The following is a 22,190-nucleotide window of genomic DNA, read 5'->3' as shown; positions in this document are numbered from 1 at the left end:
GGAACATCTCTCTCTCTCGAGAACAACATAAGCGAGGTGTGGGGTTCAGCACATAAAGGCATGAAACCAAAGCTACAAGACAGTAGGTTCAGCCCACTTGCTAGCCATAAGTAGCCAATTTGGAAGTGTTTACGAGATAGAGGCTAATTTGACAGCTAGCTGGACAATCACACAACTCTATCGTTGAGGTTGTCATTAGTAGACATTGGTCAACTGTCATCGGTTGTTGTCGTTCACTGACAACACTGCGTTTTGAACTGTTGTCATCAGGACACTTACTGGAAAAGGTCTGCTCTATGTTGCAATGCATGAGATTTAGTTTGCTATGCTTGCTAGTTACTTGTGCAATTCGCATAGCTAGCATAGCTAGGTAGCTCCCTGTCCTAGTATTGTTAGCAGTGGCTTAGTTAGATCACATTTAAAATCTGCCTGGTTTCACCAGGAACCAATGTCTTGTTAAATTGTTCTATCATCAAGGTTGATGGGGTACGGCTTTCGGGAGATAACAGGTGCAGAACAAGATAGGGGTCAAAGTTGGTTGAAACCCTGAACACAAATTAGCTTAATATTAGCTAGCTAACTAGCTAACGTGAACAAATATTGTCGCTAGTTGAATAACGTTTACGCTAACTGTCCAGGAGTCGCTTTGACAGGTATGGATCCCCCAAAAAGAGACATTGACAATTAAGCGTATACAGAAAGTGTTTCTCCACAACGTCTTGTTAGTTATCAACATCGTTCACATTCAAATGGAGAACAGAATGGTCAGAGATTCACACGCGTGCCGTGGTTTTGGAATGATTCTGATAATACTGCTCATCGTCATAAACCTGTCGCACGGAGTGACTGGCCTAGACGATCAGGCCATGTCAGCCGAGGATAAGAACAAAATAAGGTAAGAGGACACTTCTGAAAAGAACTATTTCCTTGAGATTTTAAACAATTGGGTATGTGGTAGTGCACTTTACCTCCCACAGTGACCTAGGATGCGTAGGCGGTTAATGTTTGCTGTGGATCAACCTCACAAACATGACCAGTGGGGACACAAGGCTGTTATCTCTCAACGTTTCGTCTGGGCAAAGCCTCGGCTTAGTGGGAGTCTTAAACTAGTTCAGTATAATGACATCTGTCAGCCCAACGCCAATTGTCCTGGCACAGAGAGCAGATGCTTCACCAAGCAGTGTATGATGAGAAAGTTGCATTTTTTAATGTGATGAGAATCCACACATTCGCCGTTTACCAGCACCAGCACTCTCTGCGTTGACTTGCATGTCTGGACCAATCCTGTTAGTTGCCAATATTGCTTGTCGCTTCGGATGAGAGGGTCTGTGTTAGTGTAAATTACTGAGTCGTGATTGTATAAGGCGAGTCTGAGACATTAGCGATTGTTAATTTTGCTGGAATTAAAGCTCCCGCTTCTGGGATAGGTGTTACGCCATACAACCGGTCCAGCCTGATTGCTGTAAGCCGAGAAAGTATGTGATCAATGATCACTGTCCATTCCTGTCAGCGGTGAGGAGCAGAGAGTGGTATACATCATAATCAGCTATCATATGCCTTTTGTCAAGTGTGAATGCAGAGAGTTGAATGAAAGACCTAGACTGAAGGAGAGGACACCCAGCTATCAACTGACAACTGTCTGGTAATGATGGATGATTTGCAGAATTTAAGAACCTAAGTCGACTGCTTATTCCAGGACCCTCTTGAGCTGCAAGGTAGGATAGTGTGCAATAGGCAGCACTGTGTGTAAGAGGAACAGCTGCAAAAGTAGCCTTTTCCCACATGAAATAACAAGCTGTCATTGCCTCAATTAGCAGCTTGTGATTGTGTACCAACGATAGTGCCCTTGTTGCAAAAGGTTATGTTAGTTATTATGGGATGTTCTCTACTTTTTCTATTAAATCCTGCTACTCCCTCAATATTTTCTTTTTCTTTTTCGTGAAGATGGTGCTGCCCCCTGAGGTGTATTTCACCTATCAGTGATCACAGTGTGTGCTGCCATCTGCCCCTGTGGACACACCCTTCTCTACCCCATGTGTGAATGCTATTTCCAAATCTCTCCCCGTGCTCCCATGAAACAAAAAGGGAGTCAGTACAAGCCCATTACACAGGCTTGTAGTGTGGACCATGCGGTAGAGAATGATGTGTTTTAGCTCTTTCAAATCCGTCCTCTTTTCTTATTGGAGAGGATTGGGCTCCCAGTACAGGCTGTATGTATTATTACAGGGGAGGACGAGGCTGCCCCAAAAGGATGGTTGGCTGAAAGATTTCTTTCTTTATTTCTTTCTTACACACACACACACACACATACATACACATACACACATACACACATACACACACACACACATACACACACACACACACACACACACACACACACACACACACATACGTACACAAAACAAACAAACCTGTTCAGACCACAAAAGGCTCTAAATCCTAACTGTCTCATCTCGTCAAAGGGCGTGGTGAGATGAAACACCTGATGCTGAATAAGGAGAAATGTTATTTACCCATCCACCTCCTCTTCACACTCTGGAGAGGAACAGACGTAGCAGGCTTTAGTGTGGTACTGGCAGTCTGTGGCCAGCTCGCACACCATCTGAGATAGTTCCGAGGAGTCGCTCTCTGGGGTTTCTACAACAGCAGCAGCACATAGCATAGAGACCAGTACTGTGTCTCAGTGGCTGTTGACTGTTCTGTGTACTCTTTAGTTTAGATTAGGCATAGGCTAGTTGTTTGAGCATGGTTCCTGCAATGCATGGGAGCAAGCCATCAGCAGCTCAAGTACTAGATGATGTTTACAGTGTGGTTGGGGATGAGGGCACATAAGTAATTTTGCTCTTTATTTTTATATTTATATTTATGAAAATCTTATAACAACTAAACGTCCCGGTTTTTGCAGATGTATGCTTCCATTATGCTTCTATAATGTAGGCTATTTACTTCAAACTAAAAGCAATTGCATTTTTCACAAATCATTCATAGTCAAAGGTTTTGTGTTTTATCACTGTCTCTTAAGTGTGCAGGCTTAACAATTAAAAGTTCAACAACACAGTGTTTCATAAATAACATTTATTATTAATGAATAATTGCTGTGGCTGAATGGGGAGAACTAATGCATTTGATGTTCTAAGTGTGAAGAAAAAAAAACATTTAGATATTAGACAGGCATACACTCTGTACTGGCCAAGGTGAGTGTGGGCGGATCAGCGAAATGCATGCATGCACTTATGTCATGGGTGGGGTTCAGGAGGTAGAGGAGTCGTTCAGCAATTGGAAGGTTGCTAGTTCGATCCCGACTCCTCCTCACCAAGTGTCAAAGTGTCCTTGAGCAAGACACTGAAATGCTCCCGATGTGCATGTTGAGACCTTCGATAGTAGCCTCTGCCATCGGTGTGTGAAGGGGTAGATGTCTGAGGCATTCCTCTGTAAAGCGCTTTGAGTGTTTCTAGAAGTAGAAAAGCGCTGTATAAATGCAGTCCATTTACCATGACAGTTCATGAACTCTTTTGTGTTTCAGGGACCAGATTCTGGAGATGTTTGACCACGCATATGGCAGCTACATGGTAAGGCACCAAGTCATGGGCCCATGAAGGACCTGAGATGTTAAAGCAGTCCTGTACATTACAGTGAAAGACAGACTGAACATTCCACAGTTCACATGAACTGTCTGTGTGTACGTGTGTGTGTTGCATGCTTCACCTCAGTAGTCTGATCATCCAGGATGCTTTGAACGAGGAGCTCTTTCTATGTCTTTCTATGTATTCACCCCATCCCATATACAGTTTATATATATCATATATCCCATATATTAGGTAATCAGAGCAGTAGCCCTAGTTTGTTTCCTTAGGAGGCATGGCAGTGCATGATAAACTGCAATTCGATATTAAGTCCATTTAGCCATGATCGTGGCATTATGTGGATACCCTGTAGTTGGTCTGTAGTCCTACTGGTAAAAATATCCATCCAATGAAAGTCATTTCCAAAAGATACCTAATTCTTTCCTTTACCTTTCATACATGTCGTCCTTCAAGGGATGTTATGACCTGCTTTCATACAGTGAATCATCTGTTAAATGCTTTGTGTGCGATTGGTGGTGAATGTCAATGGTCACTGGGCTTTGTGGTCCCATGCAGAAGTACGCCTACCCTGCTGATGAGCTGATGCCACTGAGCTGCAGGGGTCGGGTCAGAGGACTGGAGCCTAGTCGCGGAGACATTGACGACGCCCTTGGGACGTGAGTGCAAAATGAACGTCCACTTTGCGCATGTGTTTTTTCGTGGCGCTCTTCGTTAGCAGTGGGGATCACCAGGAACCTGACAATCTGTCAAGCATGGGCTCACCATCTTGTCAAGCACTCGTATGGTATAGTGCTGGTGGACATTCTTCTCTTTTATGGTTTCAGGGCATCATGCTGAAAGAAAGGAAGTCAAAGATGTTTAACTGTGGCGTGGCACATTTCCTCATTAAATACATCAGTAGATACCCTTATATTCCTGCAGTAGTGATGAACCTCCACTGCACCTGCATAGAACAGACAGAGACCTGTGCCCTGCTGTAGTGTGTGATAGGGAGAGTGCTGCTGAGTTCTCAAGCGCATTCATGCAGCATCTCGGCTGGACTGTGCGTGGCCGCCTGTCCCCTATAGGGAGGTGAGGTGACAGAACAGATCACCCTCTCATCAGATCATGTTTTTGTGCTCTCACTGAAGGATGAGAAAAGGCCCCCTGAGCCCTGCCCTACTTCTGTTTCTCTCTCGCTCTCTCTCTCTCTCTCTCTATCTCTCTCTATCTCTCTTTCTCTCTTTCTGTCTCTCTCTTTCTCTCTATCTCTCTCTCTCTTTCTTTCTGTCTCTCTTTCTGTCTCTCTGTCTCTTTCTCTCTCTCTCTATCTCTCTTTCTGTCTGTCTCTCCCTCTCTCTCTCTCTTTCTTTCGCTCTGTCTTTCTTTCTTTTTCTTCTTTCTGTCAGCCTCCCCCATGTCTTCCTTTGAGGATAGATTTCCCCCCTCCAGATATATCATGGTAATCATCAATTTACATTTAACATTTCCAAAATGGGTCGTCTTTTTTTTCCCCTTGGAGTCCAGTTTGCTGAGTGAATGTGTGTGAGTGTATGTGTCACAGCGAGGATTAATAGCTTATTACGAATTCAAAGCCTGTAGCATATATGACATTAATATAATTGAATGCAATATTGAATTCATCATGGAATGTGGATTCTTGGTGTCACCCCATTTCTGTTCAATTATCCTGCTGCTATCTATGGAACAGTTCTCATAGGAGAGTGATAAGTCCACTCATGGCGGTTCTGGTTTTGCTCATTGTGATTTGGTTTTCCTCTCTAGGTTCTCCCTCACGTTGATCGACACCTTGGATACCCTTGTGGTAAGTATATTGTTGAGGCATTCTTCGTCACTGGATACTCAAACTCAAAAGACTTGAGTTTCACAAAAGCGAGAGTTTCCGTGCACTGCATGAGCTTATCAGGACTGGTTTAAAGCTAATGGAATTGAGGAAGGATGTTAATGACTGTTCATGTTGCTACAACTCAACCTCACCAGCTTCTCTTTTGGAGAAGGCTACATTAGAGGTTGATACTAATTTAACATTATGAGCAAGAAAGGTAATGAATTGTAGTTTAAAGGATGGCTTTTAAAGTGGAAAGCATACATTGTGGAAAATGGTTATGTGGATTTGGTAAACACACTCTGTGTTATCCAGCGGCTGCTAGGAAATCAATACTTAGAACTGCCTCTTGTTTTAGAGAATCTGTCCATATCAAATGAAACTGGGTCACTGTCTCTGTCCATATTATGCCATTTTATTCTCCATCTCATCAGCCAGACAGAGAATACTATGTGTTTTTTTTTACTTGGAATAATGGGTAAATTGTAATAACAATACTGTTCCTTTTTCCTGTGCACAGGTCCTGAACAAGCTGGATGAGTTTGAGGACGCGGTAAAGAAGACAATGAGAGACGTTCGACTGGACAACGACATTGTCGTCTCTGTCTTTGAGACCAATATCCGTGTCTTAGGGTAACTTTCTTGCATATATTCAAAATTTCCAGTCCCAACACTGCTTATCCTGAGAATGATTATTATGAGTCCTCCAATACTCAAAATTGGCCAAATCTTTTAAAACACATTTATGAAAACTACCATATGTCTCCCGAGCTAAACTTGAAATTAGCTGATTAAAAACTGTTATAGTGATTAGCAGCCACCATGGGATAATGCCCCCTTGTCCTCACTTTTCTGCCCTGAGCTTCTCAACTAAGCCAAGTCATTAATTGCTGTTAATTAAAGTTTCCCTTCTCAGAGCACAGTTCCCAACCTGTGGCGCTGACTCATCCCCCCCAGCTTATTCACACTCGATTCACACCCCGACTCTGCATTATCCCCATGTCCTCTCATTGCCCAGGGGTTTTAATTGAAAAACACAGATTTGTGACTCAGTTGACACCTGGGGGGATTTGTTATATTAAGCACAGCGTTGAACAAACCCACAGACACAGTCTGTCTGTACAGCTTTACACAAGACGTCAGGTATAGCATAATGAAGTCGGTGCGTTTATTGAAAATAACTTCACTGATAAATCCTTAGTGATCAAATGTCCTTTGAAGTGTTGCTGCTCAGAGTGGGTATCTGAATTGAGATTTATATAAATTCTATAGATTTCATAAACTTTGATGTATATTTTCGGGATTTTTTTGAAAGGTGTGAAAATGTGTTGTACCATAAAAAGCACCGAAGGTGTCAGTGTGATGAGAAGTGTGTTGTTCCTGCAGTGGCCTGCTGGGGGCGCACGTGATGGCTGACCTGCTGAGGCAGAGAGGGGACAGGATGCTGTGGTACAGGGACGAGCTGCTGCACATGGCCAAAGACCTCGGCCACCGGCTGCTGCCAGCCTTCAACACCACCAGCGGCCTGCCTTACCCACGGGTAACTCTCGCACACACCAGACACACACACACACACACACACACACACACACACACACACAGACACACACACTCACAGGCGGTCAGAGCTGAAGGTCATTTCTGAATTGTTACCTCCCCCAGCAGTTTGTGCACACGTACACGTACACACATACACATACACATACACGTACACGTACACACACACACACACACACACACACACACACACACACACACACTCATACTCTCATAAGCATGGGCAAGAGGATAAGCGACCGTTAGCTGCCTATGTCTGAACAACATCTCTGATACGCACACATGTAGAGACTTGTATAATACCTTCATGGTAATGACACACAGACATGGTCAAAAAGTTGCTGCCACATCGCTTTTTGTCTTTTTTGAGGTTTCCCCCTGTTTTGCTTACATTGTCTGTGTGGTCGGACAGTTTTTTGATTGCACAGCGTAACAGACTCTGAGCTTAGGGTGAGCATGGGAGGCCAGGCTAGAAATGTCTCATGATGTGTAAACTCATGACACTACATAATCACAGCCTGGAGATGCCTTCTCCTCCTCCCTTAGACACAGTGGAACACTAGAAAAAACAGCTGCCACTAATTACTACTCCAAGAGCATTCAAAGTGTAGTTGGCTGTCTGCCAATAGTAAGACTCTCTCAGGTAACGGACTGGAAGGGGCAGAGTTGACTTGAGTCTGCAGTGTGTAAAATACGTGTCTTGACTGCATTAATGTGAGCTAGTACCGCCATCCTATGAAATTACTTCATTTTATTTCAAGTTTTTGTTGTAGCTACACTAGTTCCCTCTGATGGTTAAAATCCACCGCCCCCTTCCCCCCTCTCTCTGCAGGTAAACCTAAAGTACGGGGTCCTGAACCCCCTCTCCCGCACAGGCACGGAGACGGACACCTGCACTGCGTGCGCGGGGACCATGATCTTGGAGTTTGCGGCTCTCAGCAGACTGTCTGGAGACTCTGTGTTTGAGGTACGCCCCCTGTCTCTGGAGTTCGGTTGTGATGAATGTGTGTTGGGGGAACGGAAAACACAAAAATATAGAAAAAGATATGAATTTGTATTCTGTGTGTGTGTGTGTGTGTGCGTGTGTGTGTGTGTGTGTGTGTGAGAGCTGTAGTAGTTTTCTATGTGTGTGTTGTGGGATTTAGTTTGGTGTTGCGTGTGTGTGTTTTGATGATATTGTGTCGTGTTCTCCACAGGAAACTGCCAGAAAGGCCTTAGATGTGCTCTGGGAGAAGAGACAGAGAGGAAGTGACCTCGTTGGAACAGTTATCAACATCCATAATGGAGACTGGGTCCGCAGGGGTGAGTCTGTGCAACATGCATACTGCTGTCCAGTATGGGTCCTAGTACTTTCCTCACACATGCTAATTGTGTGCAAAAAAAAATGATGGCCTCTCTGTCTCTTTCTCTCGCTCTCTCTTTCTCTCTCTCTCTCCCTCTCTCTTTTTCTCTCTCTGTCTCTCTATCTCTCTCTCTCTCTCTCTTTCTCTCTTTTGATATCTCTGCCCTCAGATAGTGGAGTGGGTGCTGGCATCGACTCTTATTATGAGTATCTCATGAAGGCCTACATTTTGCTGGGAGACAATGTGTATCTAGAGCGCTTCAACACTGTAAGTGTGCCTCCACAGTACGCCTGTTAAAAAGTGTTACATAAATGTTTAGTTTTATTCATATTAATTCACCACAGTACGGAACAACATGACTCTGTACTCAGTTTTGAGTTGTGTTGTGTGTGTGTGTGTGTGTGTGTGTGTGTGTGTGTGTGTGTGTGTGTGTGTGTGTGTGTGTGTGCCTGTGTGCCTGTGCGTTTGCGTGCGCGTGTGTTATGCCCGCAGCACTATAGTGCCATTATGAAGTACATCAGCCAGCCGCCTCTGTTGCTGAATGTGCACATGCACAATCCCACTGTCAACGTCCGCAGCTGGATGGACTCTCTGCTCGCCTTCTTCCCTGGACTGCAGGTACCCTCAGAGACACGTGCACTGATCACCCTCACAGATCACCCTCACAGATCACACACTCACAGATCACACTCACAGATCACACTCACAGATCACCCTCACAGATCACCCTCACAGATCACACACTCACAGATCACCCTCACAGATCACACACTCACAGATCACCCTCACAGATCACCCTCACAGATCACACCCTCACAGATCACCCTCACAGATCACACACTCACAGATCACACTCACAGATCACCCTCACAGATCACCCTCACAGATCACCCTCACAGATCACACTCTCAAACACACTCACAGATCACACTCACAGATCAAATCACACTCTCAAACACACTCACAGATCACACACTCACAGATCACACTCTCAGATCACCCTCACAGATCACACACTCAAACACCCTCACAGATCACACACTCAAACACCCTCACAGATCACACTCACAGATCACCCTCACAGATCACACACACACAGATCACCCTCACAGATCACACACTCACAGATCACACTCTCAGATCACCCTCACAGATCACACACTCACAGATCACACTCTCAGATCACCCTCACAGATCACACTCTCAAGCACACTCACAGATCACCCTCACAGATCACACTCTCAAACACACTCACAGATCACACTCTCAAACACACTCACAGATCACTCTCTCAAACAAACTCACAGATCACACTCTGTCAACATTGCATCTGCAGATCACTGTGTCAGTGTTTACCTGCAAATACAAACAGGCTGAAACACAGCAAAACACTTAAACACTCTCACTCCCACACACACTTAAACACACGCTTGCGCGCTCACTCACACACTCTCACACACACATACAGTCAGTCCTAGAGGTTCGAGAGGTGGATGGATGTTTGGATGTTTGCAGGCTCTAAGCCACCTCTTGCTGGGTGATGTCATCAGTAGCACCAGGTTGCTTGGTAATTGCCACCAGGGGAGTGGGCAGCGTTGTTTTGACTGCCTGGCTCTCTGCTTCATTAAGTTTCCCAGGTGGAATCTCAGCAGCTTCTACCACAACAGGAAGACATTTTAAGACTGACTGCTTACCCAAAAGTTAGCTGAGAAGTTAAAAGTTAGCAAAGTTATGTTAATATGATCACAATCAACTAAAAATAGTGGTTTGACAATGTGCACAGTTTTTTCCACATGTTAATAGGTGTGTCTGTGTGTGTGTTTGTGTGTGTGTGTGTGTGTGTGCGCGCATATGCACTTCCTTTGAATTATTGTGTCCTTGCGTGTTTACAGGTGTTAAGAGGTGATCTAAAACCAGCTATTGAGACCCACGAGATGCTGTATCAGGTCACCAAGCAGCACAAGTTTCTGCCAGAGGTAAAGACCACACTGCCACACAGAAATGTGAACCTCCATTACAGGAACAATTTAGTGAAAAGTAACTTGAGCGACTGATATGCCTGAGTCACTAGATCTATTCAGTGAATCCTCTCTCTCTCTCTCTCTCTCTGTCTTTTTCATCTCTGCCAGGCTTTCACTACAGAGTTCAGGGTCCACTGGGGCCAGCATCCATTGCGGCCAGAGTTTGCAGAAAGCACCTACTTCCTTTACAAGGTACTGAAAGAATGAACTGAATTCTGATTATAGTCCGATGAGGTCTAGAGCTTAACCAGTCATAATCTGGATAATGTTTAATCAAAAAGGAATAATAATGTTTTCAAATATTCTTGTGCGAGGCCTGGTTGTTTCAGTTAAACTCTGTCTTCAGCACACTGACTCCCTGTGAAATGTCCTCCGCAGGCAACAGGGGACCCGTACTATCTGAAAGTGGGCCAGTCCATCGTGGAAAAGCTGAACACACACGCTCGCGTCCCCTGTGGTTTCGCCGCCGTGCAGGACGTGAGGACGGGCACACATGAGGACAGGTAGAGGACACGCCACAGAGGGGTAGAACATGAAGAATTGGGTCTAACAGAAAACAGTAGTCTAATACGTGGCAGGTTTATGTTAAAGATCTTTTGTCCTTTTAGTTATGTTTGTGCACTGTACTATGTATTTTCATGTTAATGTTTCATGGTCATTTGTGAGAGAGATATACATATATACATGTATTTGTACTGTATATATATTTATTTCTACTTTATTTCCTTATCCCCTATTCCTGTGTTCTTCTAGAAACATCCATTAGTATCTCTCTCTCACACACACACACACACACACACACACACACACACACACACACACATAAACATTCATCACTCTGTTTTTGTCCCAGGATGGATTCTTTCTTCCTGGCAGAGATGTTTAAGTACCTCTACCTGCTGTTCTCGGAGAAGAGCCAGCTGCCTCTGGACATTGATAACTACATCTTCACCACTGAGGCCCACCTGCTTCCTGTGTCTCTGTCCACCACCCAGCTTCCCTGCCAGGGGAACCATACGGTAAGACCCCCCTACTTCAAAACACAAACAGCTCAATGCATGCATTTAACCACTGCTTGTACAGAGACAGTCAAGCTCATTGTTGACAATAAGCTACCTAAGGAACCTAATATGTTATAAGAGCGTCATCTAGAGGTTTTTTTTATTGTTCTTTGTCCTGTGCGGTTGGTTAGCCCCGAACATACAGTTCAAAGTTATTCTGAATTGGAGGATCCTCTAGAGATGACTAGATAGGAATGTGTATGTAGTAAACTCCAAGAGAACCATCTTTGACTGTGGCTGCCCCATGTGAAGGCGTCTCAATTGTTTCTCTGTTGTGTGCTTCCCAGGAGCAGCTGAGCAACCATGGGGAGGACCTGTTCACCTACTCGTGCCCCAGCACCCAGACACTCTTCCCCAACAACCCCTCCTTCGCCAAGAGCATTCGCGACGGCTACAAGTACCTGACGGGGGTGGGCAGGGCTTACCACGCCTCGCCAGTCAGGTGAGCTTTTTGTCTTGTGTCTCCCAGCTCTCTATCTAGTGCCTGTCTGGGAGTGTGTGTGTTCTTTTGCTGGAGGGGTTTTTTTTTGGCATGAGAAGGTGCCACAGCCATCTAGTGTTCAATGGTCTTATCGGTAAGAGTGAATGAGTTGAAGACTTGCACAGTTGGGTGATTTGATGACGCAGAGGTAGTTGGCACGGAACTGTGTGCGCAGAACGGCCCTCCAGGAACAGATACTGTGTCCTCTGGCAAAGGGCTACTGCGGCAAGGAAACACATGTATGCACATGTGATCTCAAAACACCAAGGAGTGCAAAGAGGTGCCCGCAATAGACTGCTGCTGTGCATGGAGGCTGTAGATCTGCTGGAGCTCATGTTAACAATAATTAGATTTGCTGAATGCTAACCAAAGGCCATTTGTGCTTCCATGGTAACTATAGTCCTCAAACAAAGAGGGGGTGGATGCCATAAAGTCACCTTGGAGTTATAGATAGCAACATGCTCATAGAGTTACAGATGGTAGCATTTACATGACTGCCATGGTCTGCCATAATAAGCTGCTCTTACAACAGAATGTTTGGCTTTGTGCCATACATGCAGTTTAAGTTACTCAATCAGACGCTGGCCTGTTAATGCCATGTTTACTTATATATAGTGTATGTATATAGTCTGATGTAGTAGCAATCAGTCAGTCAGTCATGTATAGCAGTACCTTTGTCTCTTTTGCACACTCAGAGCAACATAGAGTGCTGAATGAGTGTTCATTTGAATGTTGCCTCTCTGTGTGTTTTTCCGTATGAACATTTGTCCCGTTTGACATTCTCACTGTTTGTGCGCATCACTGTTTCTCATTTTCTTTATCCGTCATACCTCAGCGATTCCTTTTGACAGGGTTTACACGGTCATGGAAATCACGTTTGCCACGCCTGGAAAACAAATCATGAAATTCAGTCATTAATTGTTTTGGTCATAGGTTTACTTAAATGAATTATGTTATTGCATTCTTCCAATTATAATGTTTCTGCAGCATGATACAGTTTCCAGTTGTAGCCCAACTAGCCTGTTAGTAAAAGAATGGAAAGGGTTGCAATTTTCATTCAGTAATTAGGCCCAACCTTGTACGTTGTGAAGGGTCATAGAAAAGTCATTAAGGGTCATTGACAAGTCATGAAGGTTTTAAATGTTGTTAATGAAAATGGGTGGGAACCCTGCTTTTGGGGTATTCGTCTAGTGGGGTAGCAAGATTTGAATGCTTAACCATGTGCTTATAATTTGTTGGTAATTATGTATTTTCTCCCAAAATGCATTATTCACTTGGAATGATTAATTGCCCTCTGTGCTCACCCAGTACCTGTGTTTTATTCCGATAAGCCATCAAGTTCTTAATGCAGCTAACGAAGGATACATTAGCGAACAAAAATGGCTTTGACGTTTGACATTAAATATTCAGATGGGGAAACAAAACATTTCATTGTCTTTTTTTGTGGCTTGGTGTTTTACCTCGCCGCTGGGTCTGATGATTTATCTGTCTTGGTTCTCTTGGCTCTCACAGGGGCATTGAGCTGCCTCTGCATGACACCGGTCTGGAGCCAGTAGAGTTCCTGAAGAGCATGGGCATCACCCTCACCCCTCTCAACGAGGCCGCAACTGGCACCGCGGGCAAAGGGCCACATGTAAGACTCCCGACCGGCACCTGAGAGGATTTACATAGATATGTAGTGGTCATAACCCTTAATGGAACAGTAATGGCATTCAAACTATATATAAAGTATGCTATTTAGAATATACAATATATTTCTTTCTAGTTTTAATCATATTATTGGATTCATTCTGGAAATGGAGAATCTTTTGATTGTTGCAGTTAATCGTTATTGAATGTAAAATATGTTCTTTGTCTTTGCCCTCTCTCTCTCTTCCTCTCTGTCTGTCTCCCTGTGTGTGTGTGTGTGTGTGTGTGTGTGGGTGTGTGTGTTTGTGTGTGTGATCAGGAGAAAGGTGTGTACAGGGTAAGGCTGGTGGCTGAGCTCAGTCAGACCCAAGACGAGGAGGAGGAGGTGGTCCCCCTCATAGTCCAGGTCATCTCTCCCCCATTTCTGGGTAGAACTGTCCTGACGGCCGGACCGGCCAAATTTGGCATGGACCTTACCAAACAGGAGCATGGGGTGAGTAAAAAAAAAAAAAAAAAAAAAAAGCACTGACACAAGCCAAAATACACCCATCTGGAGACATCAGCCAATTAGTGTCTGTCTATTTTGGCTGACACCTACTAAAACCATTTATTCCATGTCTTTGATGCTGATATACTATATATATATATGAACAGAAGGGTCCAGTCCATATGCTTTTTTGCCACCTCTTTCTCTCCCTCAAAATCTATTTCCCCCTGTATTCTGCAGGTGAAGGGCAGCATTGTGAAGAGCGAACCCTACACAGCCTGTGGCCCCATAGAGAATGCAGACACCCTGACGGGTCACATCGCCTTGGCCCTGAGAGGGGACTGCATGTTTGCCGCTAAAGCCAGGAGACTACAGGAAGCCGGGGTTACAGGTGTCATCTTCATAGGTAAGGTCCCCACAGCCAGCGGAAATGTAGTTTGTAATGTGTATCATACCATTCTTTTTGCACATTTAAATAAACTACATCACCCACAATACCTTAACCACTTCCCCCAGACCACAGAGAGGGCAGCAGCATTGAGGAGACGCCCCTGTTCCAGATGGTGGGGGATGGGGTGGCCACTGATGACATCACAATACCTCTGGTGTTCCTGTTCAGCCGAGAGGGGGCCGAGCTGACCTCTGCCCTACACCAGCATGGCAACGTGGATGTGCTGCTACTGCCCAAAGAACGCCAGCTTGGCAGAGGTACTCAGACAGACACAGACATTCACACTTTTCCCAAACCAATAAGTCTCTCTCCTGCCCAAGTAATGCCAACATGATGACAGTACTGATTGAGACAAACATAAAGGCATACATTACATACAAATGTACATTTAAAAAAATGACCGTATAGGAAGATCCTTTTTCTCTTGCATTGCAGAAAAAACAGAGAAGCTAAATATCAAGTTTCGTCTGGCGAAAGAGGGAGAGATGGAGGAGGGCGGTGGAGATGGCAACACTTTTCACCTCCTTCTCGAGCCTGGGAGCGAGGGAACAGACACCAAAGACAAAAAGAAATATGAGGAGCAAGAGGAGAAGAGCAGCTCTCCCTCAGGCCACTGTAGTGCCTCACAAGATGGCAGCCAGCCAGCGTGTGGATCAGAGCCAAACCACAAACCTGAAGCCGACCCCTGACCTGCGATCAGCCCGGACACGGAATCCCCCACTCGCAACACGGCTGCCGAGGACCAGGCACTGGTCCTGGATCAGTGCTCAGGCAGCGAGCGCACCGGCTCGCCCTTTGAAGGGCTCTGCTCTGCTCTAAGCTGCTGGCTCTTACCTTGTGGTAGAGTCTCTGAATGACTTTGAAAGGAAACTCAGACCTCAAGCACTAGTGTAAGGGATGGATCGTGTATAGTTAGTAGGGTAGTGGAACTGTGTAATTTGTGTGTTCTAGCATAACAAATGGAACGGGACAATGGATATGGAGGTAATTAAATAGTCTTAGGCCACGGACTGATAGTCTTCTGCTCCCATGGTGCAGGGAAGGTGGAAGTGATTTTCCATGGCAGGAGACCTTCTTGCTTCCTTACAGGGGTTAGGGTGACATCTTTGGGCTTAACCATGTTCTCTATAGAATAAGAGTACAGCTCCTCTCTGGGAGCCTTGGCCCATTTAAACTAGTAGAGGAAGTTACTGGTAAAATCATGAAAACCACAGTTGCTTTGAAGCAACAGACCCAATAAATGCAGATGTATTTTTTTTTTTTCTATGAATTTAATGGCTCAAACTGTTTTGACTTGGATAACTGGGAACCAGTGATTTCTCGGGAGGGCTGGGAAGCCAATGACCAAACTTGTGATATCATTTTTGCTTTGTTTATTTTTGTTATTCTTTTGTTTTTTACCAATATATGCAGTCAGTAAAAGTTTGGAAAGTGAGGATAGAGGCCAGTAACCTTACAGTCAGGTAAAACACTTTTGTATTTAGTCTAAGTACTGAAGCATCAGGGACAACAAAGACTTTGAGTGAGTGAGTGAGTGAGTGAGTGAGTGAGTGAGTGAGTGAGTGAGTGAGTGAGTGAGTGAGTGAGTGAGTGAGTGAGTGAGTGAGTGAGTGAGTGAGTGAGTGAGTGAGTGAGTGAGTGAGTGAGTGTGTGTGTGTGTGTGTGAGATTGGAGTGAGTGCTCATGCATGCATGTTCTCCATGTACACGTGCAATTGTTTGATCACTACCACACAAAGTTTCTTTTGTTTATGTTTTTGTTTTCTGTGTGCCAATACGTGATGCACATGTTGCATGTAAGGGATGGCACTGACTAATACCAGATGCCTAAGATCACACACAGCTCTGTGACAACCAAGCACCAGATGGCAGCCATTTTGGATGTAATGTTGCAGATGACGGCAGACTGTTGCTTACTAGCTTTGCCTACTGTGACTGATTTTTTTCCCCCAGCACTTTGGTCTCAAGAACCCTTAAGCTCCTCACCTGTCTTAACACGTCAACGTGTGCGTGTGTGTGTGTGTGTGTGCGTGCGTGTGAGAAGGAGAATGTTTATGTTGTTGCTTAGGGAGGACTTCAAGAAAAGGCAAGAGTCAGGTGACTGTTGTAAAATTGCCCTTTTCTTTTCTTTACCATCATTCATTTGTTTCTCGATTACTTTAGAAATCAAACCCAGCTTAAGCATGTTCGTAGAGGTGTGAGCGTGTGACTATGGTGGCATTCATGTTGGTACTGTAAGACCATGTCATGAAGAAAAACACAGCAGCCATTACATTTTTCAAGCACACAGGCTAGAATCAGTCATGAGGCTCTAGTACATTTCATTCCTTCATTTGAGGTTTTATGCCCCATGGCCGTAAGGACACTACCTTTCTTTCTGATCCTTTTGACTTATTCTGAACTGTTTGTCATACTTCATGCTAGTTATGATGTACAGTAGCTTTGGGTTTGTGGTTGCTTGTTTAGAAGAGTGGTTTGGTACCTCACAGCACAGTCTGTTAAGACAAGCATAGTGTCCTTCTAGTCGGACTCTGACTTGGGTATCTTGGCTGTACCCTCCAGGGTCGGCTATCGAGAAAGCTTCCAGTGTACATCGTCTTCAAGAAAGGGCTCAACTGTACTGTAACCCACCCCAGGAGGGAGGGATCAACATCTTACATATGTTAAGTGCTTTAAGATGTTTAAATGGCTTGATTGAAACCACTCAATGGGATATTCTTAAATGGAGCAAGGAAATATTTTAATGTGCATTTCAAATGAGATGTTTATATATCTTCATATATACTTGAGATTATACTATTTTGCCATGTGAGAGTTGTGCAGGGTGTGATGAGTGAAAGCGAAGTGCCAAAGTCATGTCAGTCCCTCTACTGTACAAGCATGAGCTTCTGATGTGGTCTCCTGTCCTCTGTTGGCTCTCATTGCAACTGATCTAGTCTGTCTGTCTGATAATAAATGGATTTGTGACTGAATTCATTCTGAATACCTTCATTTATATATTTGCCCACTTGTGTGTGTATGTGTGAAGATGTGTAGCGTAGCTATGTCAGTTATCGGACAGTGTCAAACATCGGCCATTCTGTTAAACAATCAAAATGCTAAGTTTAATAATGGATCAATAATCGATATGCTCCGTTTAATAATGGACTAACATGACAACACAAACGTTTGTCGATAACACAGTCCATCCGATTATTGACACTGTTTACGACAAGAGAAAACGATTTTGTGACATACCAGTGAACCAAAAAAGAAGAAACAACTAACTTTACTTATTATGGCATTTTAGTTATTTCATTTTGAATCAATCAGATTGTGATGTCACAATGTACATTCCATTTGTGAATTCTGTCCATCCTGATGCTCTCAGATCACATTGATTGCTTTCCCCTTCATATATGGATGTAGTCAAACATGGATTTTTGGAAGAAGGCAACCAAATTTAGTGCCCAAATTCAAATAAGAGGTGATCGAAGCAGGCGACCTAACAGGTGAAACAAACAGACACTAATTGGGGGAAATGAGCTGATCTTGCGAGTCTAGTTTTGATTGTAGTTGTGACTTTTTTTGTGCAGAGTACAATCTCATGACCATTTTCTGAGAGGCCTTCAACTACATTCATCGGTCAAAGATGCAGGTAGGGCAGTTGCGTAAATGTGTTATTTTCTTACTTAACCACTGGATTTCTCCTTCTTTACTGTGTTGTCAGGTGACTAAAGTACTATTGTCAGTCTTTTTCGGTCATAGGTACAGTGCCATCCACAATTATTGGCACCATTAGTGAATGTGACCAAAAAAGTTATGAAAAAATATGTCTTTGCTGTTTAGCCTCTTGGTCTTTCACTTAAAATATTCACAAAAATCTTACCTTTTCATTGAAGTAAAATTATTGAAAAAAAATTTTTTTTTCATTAACTAAATAGCCTATTATTCTCCAAAATAGGTGTGCCACAATTATTGGCACCCCTTATTGTAATGTTGAGCAGCCTCCCTTTGCCAAGATAACAGCACGGAGTCTTCTATAATGCGTGATGAGGTTGGTGAACACACGGCACGGGATCTGAGACTATTCCTATACATAAAATATATCTCCAGATCCTTCAGATTCTGAAGTCAACACTTGTAGATTCGGCTTCAGCTCTTCCCACAGATCTTCTATGGGGTTTAGGTCGGGCGACTGTAGTGGCCATGGCAAAACCTTTATTCTGCTGTCGGTGAACCATTTTTGTGTTGATTTTGAGGTGTGCTTCGGATCATTGTCCAGCTGGAAGGTCCAACCGCGGCCCATTTTAAGCTTCCTAGAGGGGGCTGTTAGGTTTTCATTTAATATCTGCGGGTATTTGATGGAGTCCATGATACCATGTATCCTAACAAGATGTTGAGAGCCTTTGGAAGAAAAACAACCCCACAACATCAAAGATCTGCCACCATACTTCACAGTGGGTATGAGGTGCTTTTATTGTATGGCTATTTTTCTGTCAACGCCAAACCCACCTTTGATGTTGATTAACAGCAGAGGCTTTATTCTGGCAAACCCTCCAAAACAACTTCTGGTGATGTAGGTGGCTTCTGATGGTAGTTCTGGAGACTTTCAGACCCTAGGACTCAACTAACCTCTGCAATTCTCCAGCTTTGATACTTGGAGATTATTTTGCCCGTTGAACCATCATCCTCATGTTGCGTGGGGTCAATTTACAGACAGGTCCTCTTCAAGGGCTGATTCCATACATCTCCTGTCGCTTTAATCTTCTTAACTATTGCCCTGATTGTGGAAGTGGGTATTTCCAACTGTTTCGATATTTTCTTATATCCCTATATCCAGTTTTCAGCAGCTTAACAACTTTTTGTCGCACTTCGACACTGTGTTCTTTTGTCTTTCCTATCTTGATGAATGACCAAGGGTATTTGGCCTGTGTCACCTCATATTTATACCCCTGTGAAGCAGGAAGTCATGGTTGACCACTTAAGAGTTCCTAATCAAACAGGTGTACTTAAAAATGTAAAACATGCCCGGAAATAAACTTCAGTTACATTTTAATTATAAGATATTCTAGGGGTGCCAATAATTGTGGCAGAAAAATAATAATAATGATAAAAAAAAATAATAATTCTTTCAATAATTTGAAAAGGTAAGATTTTTGTGAATATTTTGAGTGAAAGACCATGAGCATAAACAGCATTTAATAGCCTGTTTTGGTCACATTCACTGAGGGTGCCAATAATTGTGGAGGGCACTGAATTTGGAGTTGGAGAATTTACATACTGTATATCAGAGATCAAAATGGCTGCCAAAATGTTTTTACTATGTATATTTATATTTAGTTTTTGCCCACAAGTTAAGGAAGCAAGGTAAAAACATACTATAAGTGATGAATACCTATTGATCACATATATACATTAAAGGAGATTTGCTGTATTGGTTCTTTACAGGTAAATCAATTTAATTCAATCCTGATAGCGACAAATATTGGGCCATCTCAGCAAAAAAAAACAAGCAAAAGTGTGTGAGATGATATGAGATCAGAGAGCTGTAGACTGCTTTGTTTTGGAAGCATGTTTTTCCTCTGTCAAAATGTGTCTCTTTCAGGTCAGTGTGGGGACAGAGCACATGCCACCACTCGTTTTATTGACCTGGTGACTCGAAAGAATCCTGACCAGAAGGTCAAAGATGCAGGTAGGGCCAAGTAGTTGTGTAAATGTGTTATTTTCTTACTTAACAACTGGATTTCTCCTTCTTAACTGTTGTCAGGTGACTTAAGTTCTATTGTCAGTCTTTCTCGGTCATAGCTATAGATTTGAAGTTAGAGAGTTTACATACTGTATACCAGAGATCAAAATGACTGCCGAAAGGAAAATAGTTTTTTCCCCAAAAGTTAAGGTAGCAAGGTAAAAACATACTATAAGTGATGAATACCTATTTGAGATTTGCTGTATTGGTTCTTTACAGGTAAATCAATTGAATTAAATCCTGATAGCGACAAATATTGGGACATCTCAGGTGTTAAAATCAAGCAAAAGTGTGTGAGATGATATGAGATCAGAGAGCTGTACTGTAGACTGATATGTTTTGGAAGCATGTTTTTTCTATGTCAAAATGTGTCTCTTTCAGGTCAGTATGGGGACAGAGCACATGCCACCACTCGTTTTATTGACCTGGTGACTCGAAAGGATCCTGACCAGGAGGTCAGATGCATTCCCATCTACGGCATATGTGCAATCATTCATTAAAATGTCTTTTAGTAGGGGTAGCAGACAACTGGTTTTAGTCAAATCATTACTACATTTAAAGATGGGAATTGTCCTTTTATTGTAATTTTGAAGCCAATAAAACTAATTATATTTTTTAGCCTAAAACAGAAAATGTCACACATTTGAGAAAGGAAATGTCCATAGTTATGAGAGTCCAGTATTTAACATGGACAGTCCTTGTTGTGGGAGAAAGGGGGTTAGAAAGTAAGTGTGTGTGTGTGTGTGTGTGTGTGTGGGTGGGTGGGTGGAGGCAGGCAGGCAGGCAGATTGTGGTTGCTGTTAAATATGGTAGAGCAGTCATGAGTAAACAGATAAAACAACAAGGGACTGGGTACGCAGCACTGGGGCGATATTGTGCTCACCCAGGTGGATTTTTATGTGACGCTGCCCAAGAGCAGCAAATGAAGAGTTTGTTTATCTTGATCCAAGTGACACTTGTTCTTGCAGTTTGCGCTTCCAGTGTTGCCCACTAGAGAGCGCCCTAGGCCTCTAACAGGAGCTGGTTCACTTGAGGCCCATCAACACAATCGACGCTGTGCCACAGTTGGCATCCCCGACAAAGGCGAACGACAAAAATACATCCCAGGTAGGTACTTTGGGTCAGAATTGACAGAATTTTCTTTTCTTTCCTTGTACATCATGAACCCTCCATCTGAACTTTCCTTTAACTTTAGTCCATGAGATAAGGGAACATAAGCATGAAGCACAAACCAAGGACAATGCTTGCTATTCAGAATATATTTATATTTAAATGTGGCAAAAGATAACATTTTTGTCATACAGATCAGACCGATAATATGAAAATAAACCGGTGAACGTGCAAAATGAACAGCATTTAGTAATGTATTATACACACAAAAGACCACTGTTGTCATCGAACAATTTGTATTGAAAAACTGTTAGTTTTAAAGCAAAAGTTGTTTTCCTCCTCCTTTCTGTCTCATATATTGGTTTTGAAACAAATTTCAGTTTTTGCTCCAGGCACTTCCATGTTTCCTCCCCTTCGCCAGAGGCTCATCCAGGGATCCCCAACCAAAAAAAGACTCCCTACCCAAGAGGTATATATCTCTTCATCTCTCTCTTTCATCCAACTCCACCAGAATATTATTACTAGTATTGTTATGGATCATGGTAAGTGACTTTAACACATTTAAGCTATGATACTATGTTGATATATTAAAACCTACTTCTTCTAATGTTTCCAACTTTTGGAGGGTGGATCCTTTTGTGTTGGATAAGAGTTGCTGACTGGAGCAAAATGGTGCGCCTGTTTTTGTGTGTCTGGCAGTATAAGTATGCAGTAGCAAACAGTAACAATCCCTACGGAGATGCTTCAGAAGATGATGACTCTTTTTGGGGACAGCAAAAGTGTAGAGTCACCTTCCTCACTGGTGCCAAGACCAGCCTGTTTTAGCACCATTCTAAGAACGTGCATGTGCTTACAAACGGCACTAGTGAGATCTCAGTTGGACCAAAGTAATTTAGTTGATGGAATTATTT

At 43.3% G+C, this 22,190-nt stretch overlaps 1 protein-coding gene across 1 annotated transcript; it reads left to right on the top strand.

The window, feature by feature from the left end:
* The first annotated feature begins 258 nt into the window (after positions 1–258).
* Positions 259–16,033, top strand: LOC308372028 (ER degradation-enhancing alpha-mannosidase-like protein 3). The gene is made up of 20 exons (XM_080847122.1): positions 259–895; positions 3,527–3,572; positions 4,143–4,243; positions 5,352–5,391; positions 5,933–6,045; positions 6,799–6,952; positions 7,802–7,936; positions 8,166–8,271; positions 8,482–8,579; positions 8,805–8,930; positions 10,205–10,288; positions 10,442–10,525; positions 10,712–10,836; positions 11,187–11,352; positions 11,682–11,836; positions 13,388–13,508; positions 13,824–13,997; positions 14,232–14,397; positions 14,508–14,699; positions 14,878–16,033. The coding sequence occupies exons 1-20, from the start codon at positions 750–752 to the stop codon at positions 15,129–15,131; spliced, it is 2,586 nt and encodes an 861-aa protein (XP_080703248.1). The 5' UTR covers positions 259–749; the 3' UTR covers positions 15,132–16,033.
* Positions 16,034–22,190: the final 6,157 nt, after the last annotated feature.

This window comes from Sprattus sprattus, assembly GCF_963457725.1.
Source record: "Sprattus sprattus genome assembly, chromosome: 11".
NCBI lineage: Eukaryota > Metazoa > Chordata > Actinopteri > Clupeiformes > Clupeidae > Sprattus > Sprattus sprattus.
This window is presented reverse-complemented; position numbering and strand designations above follow the sequence as displayed.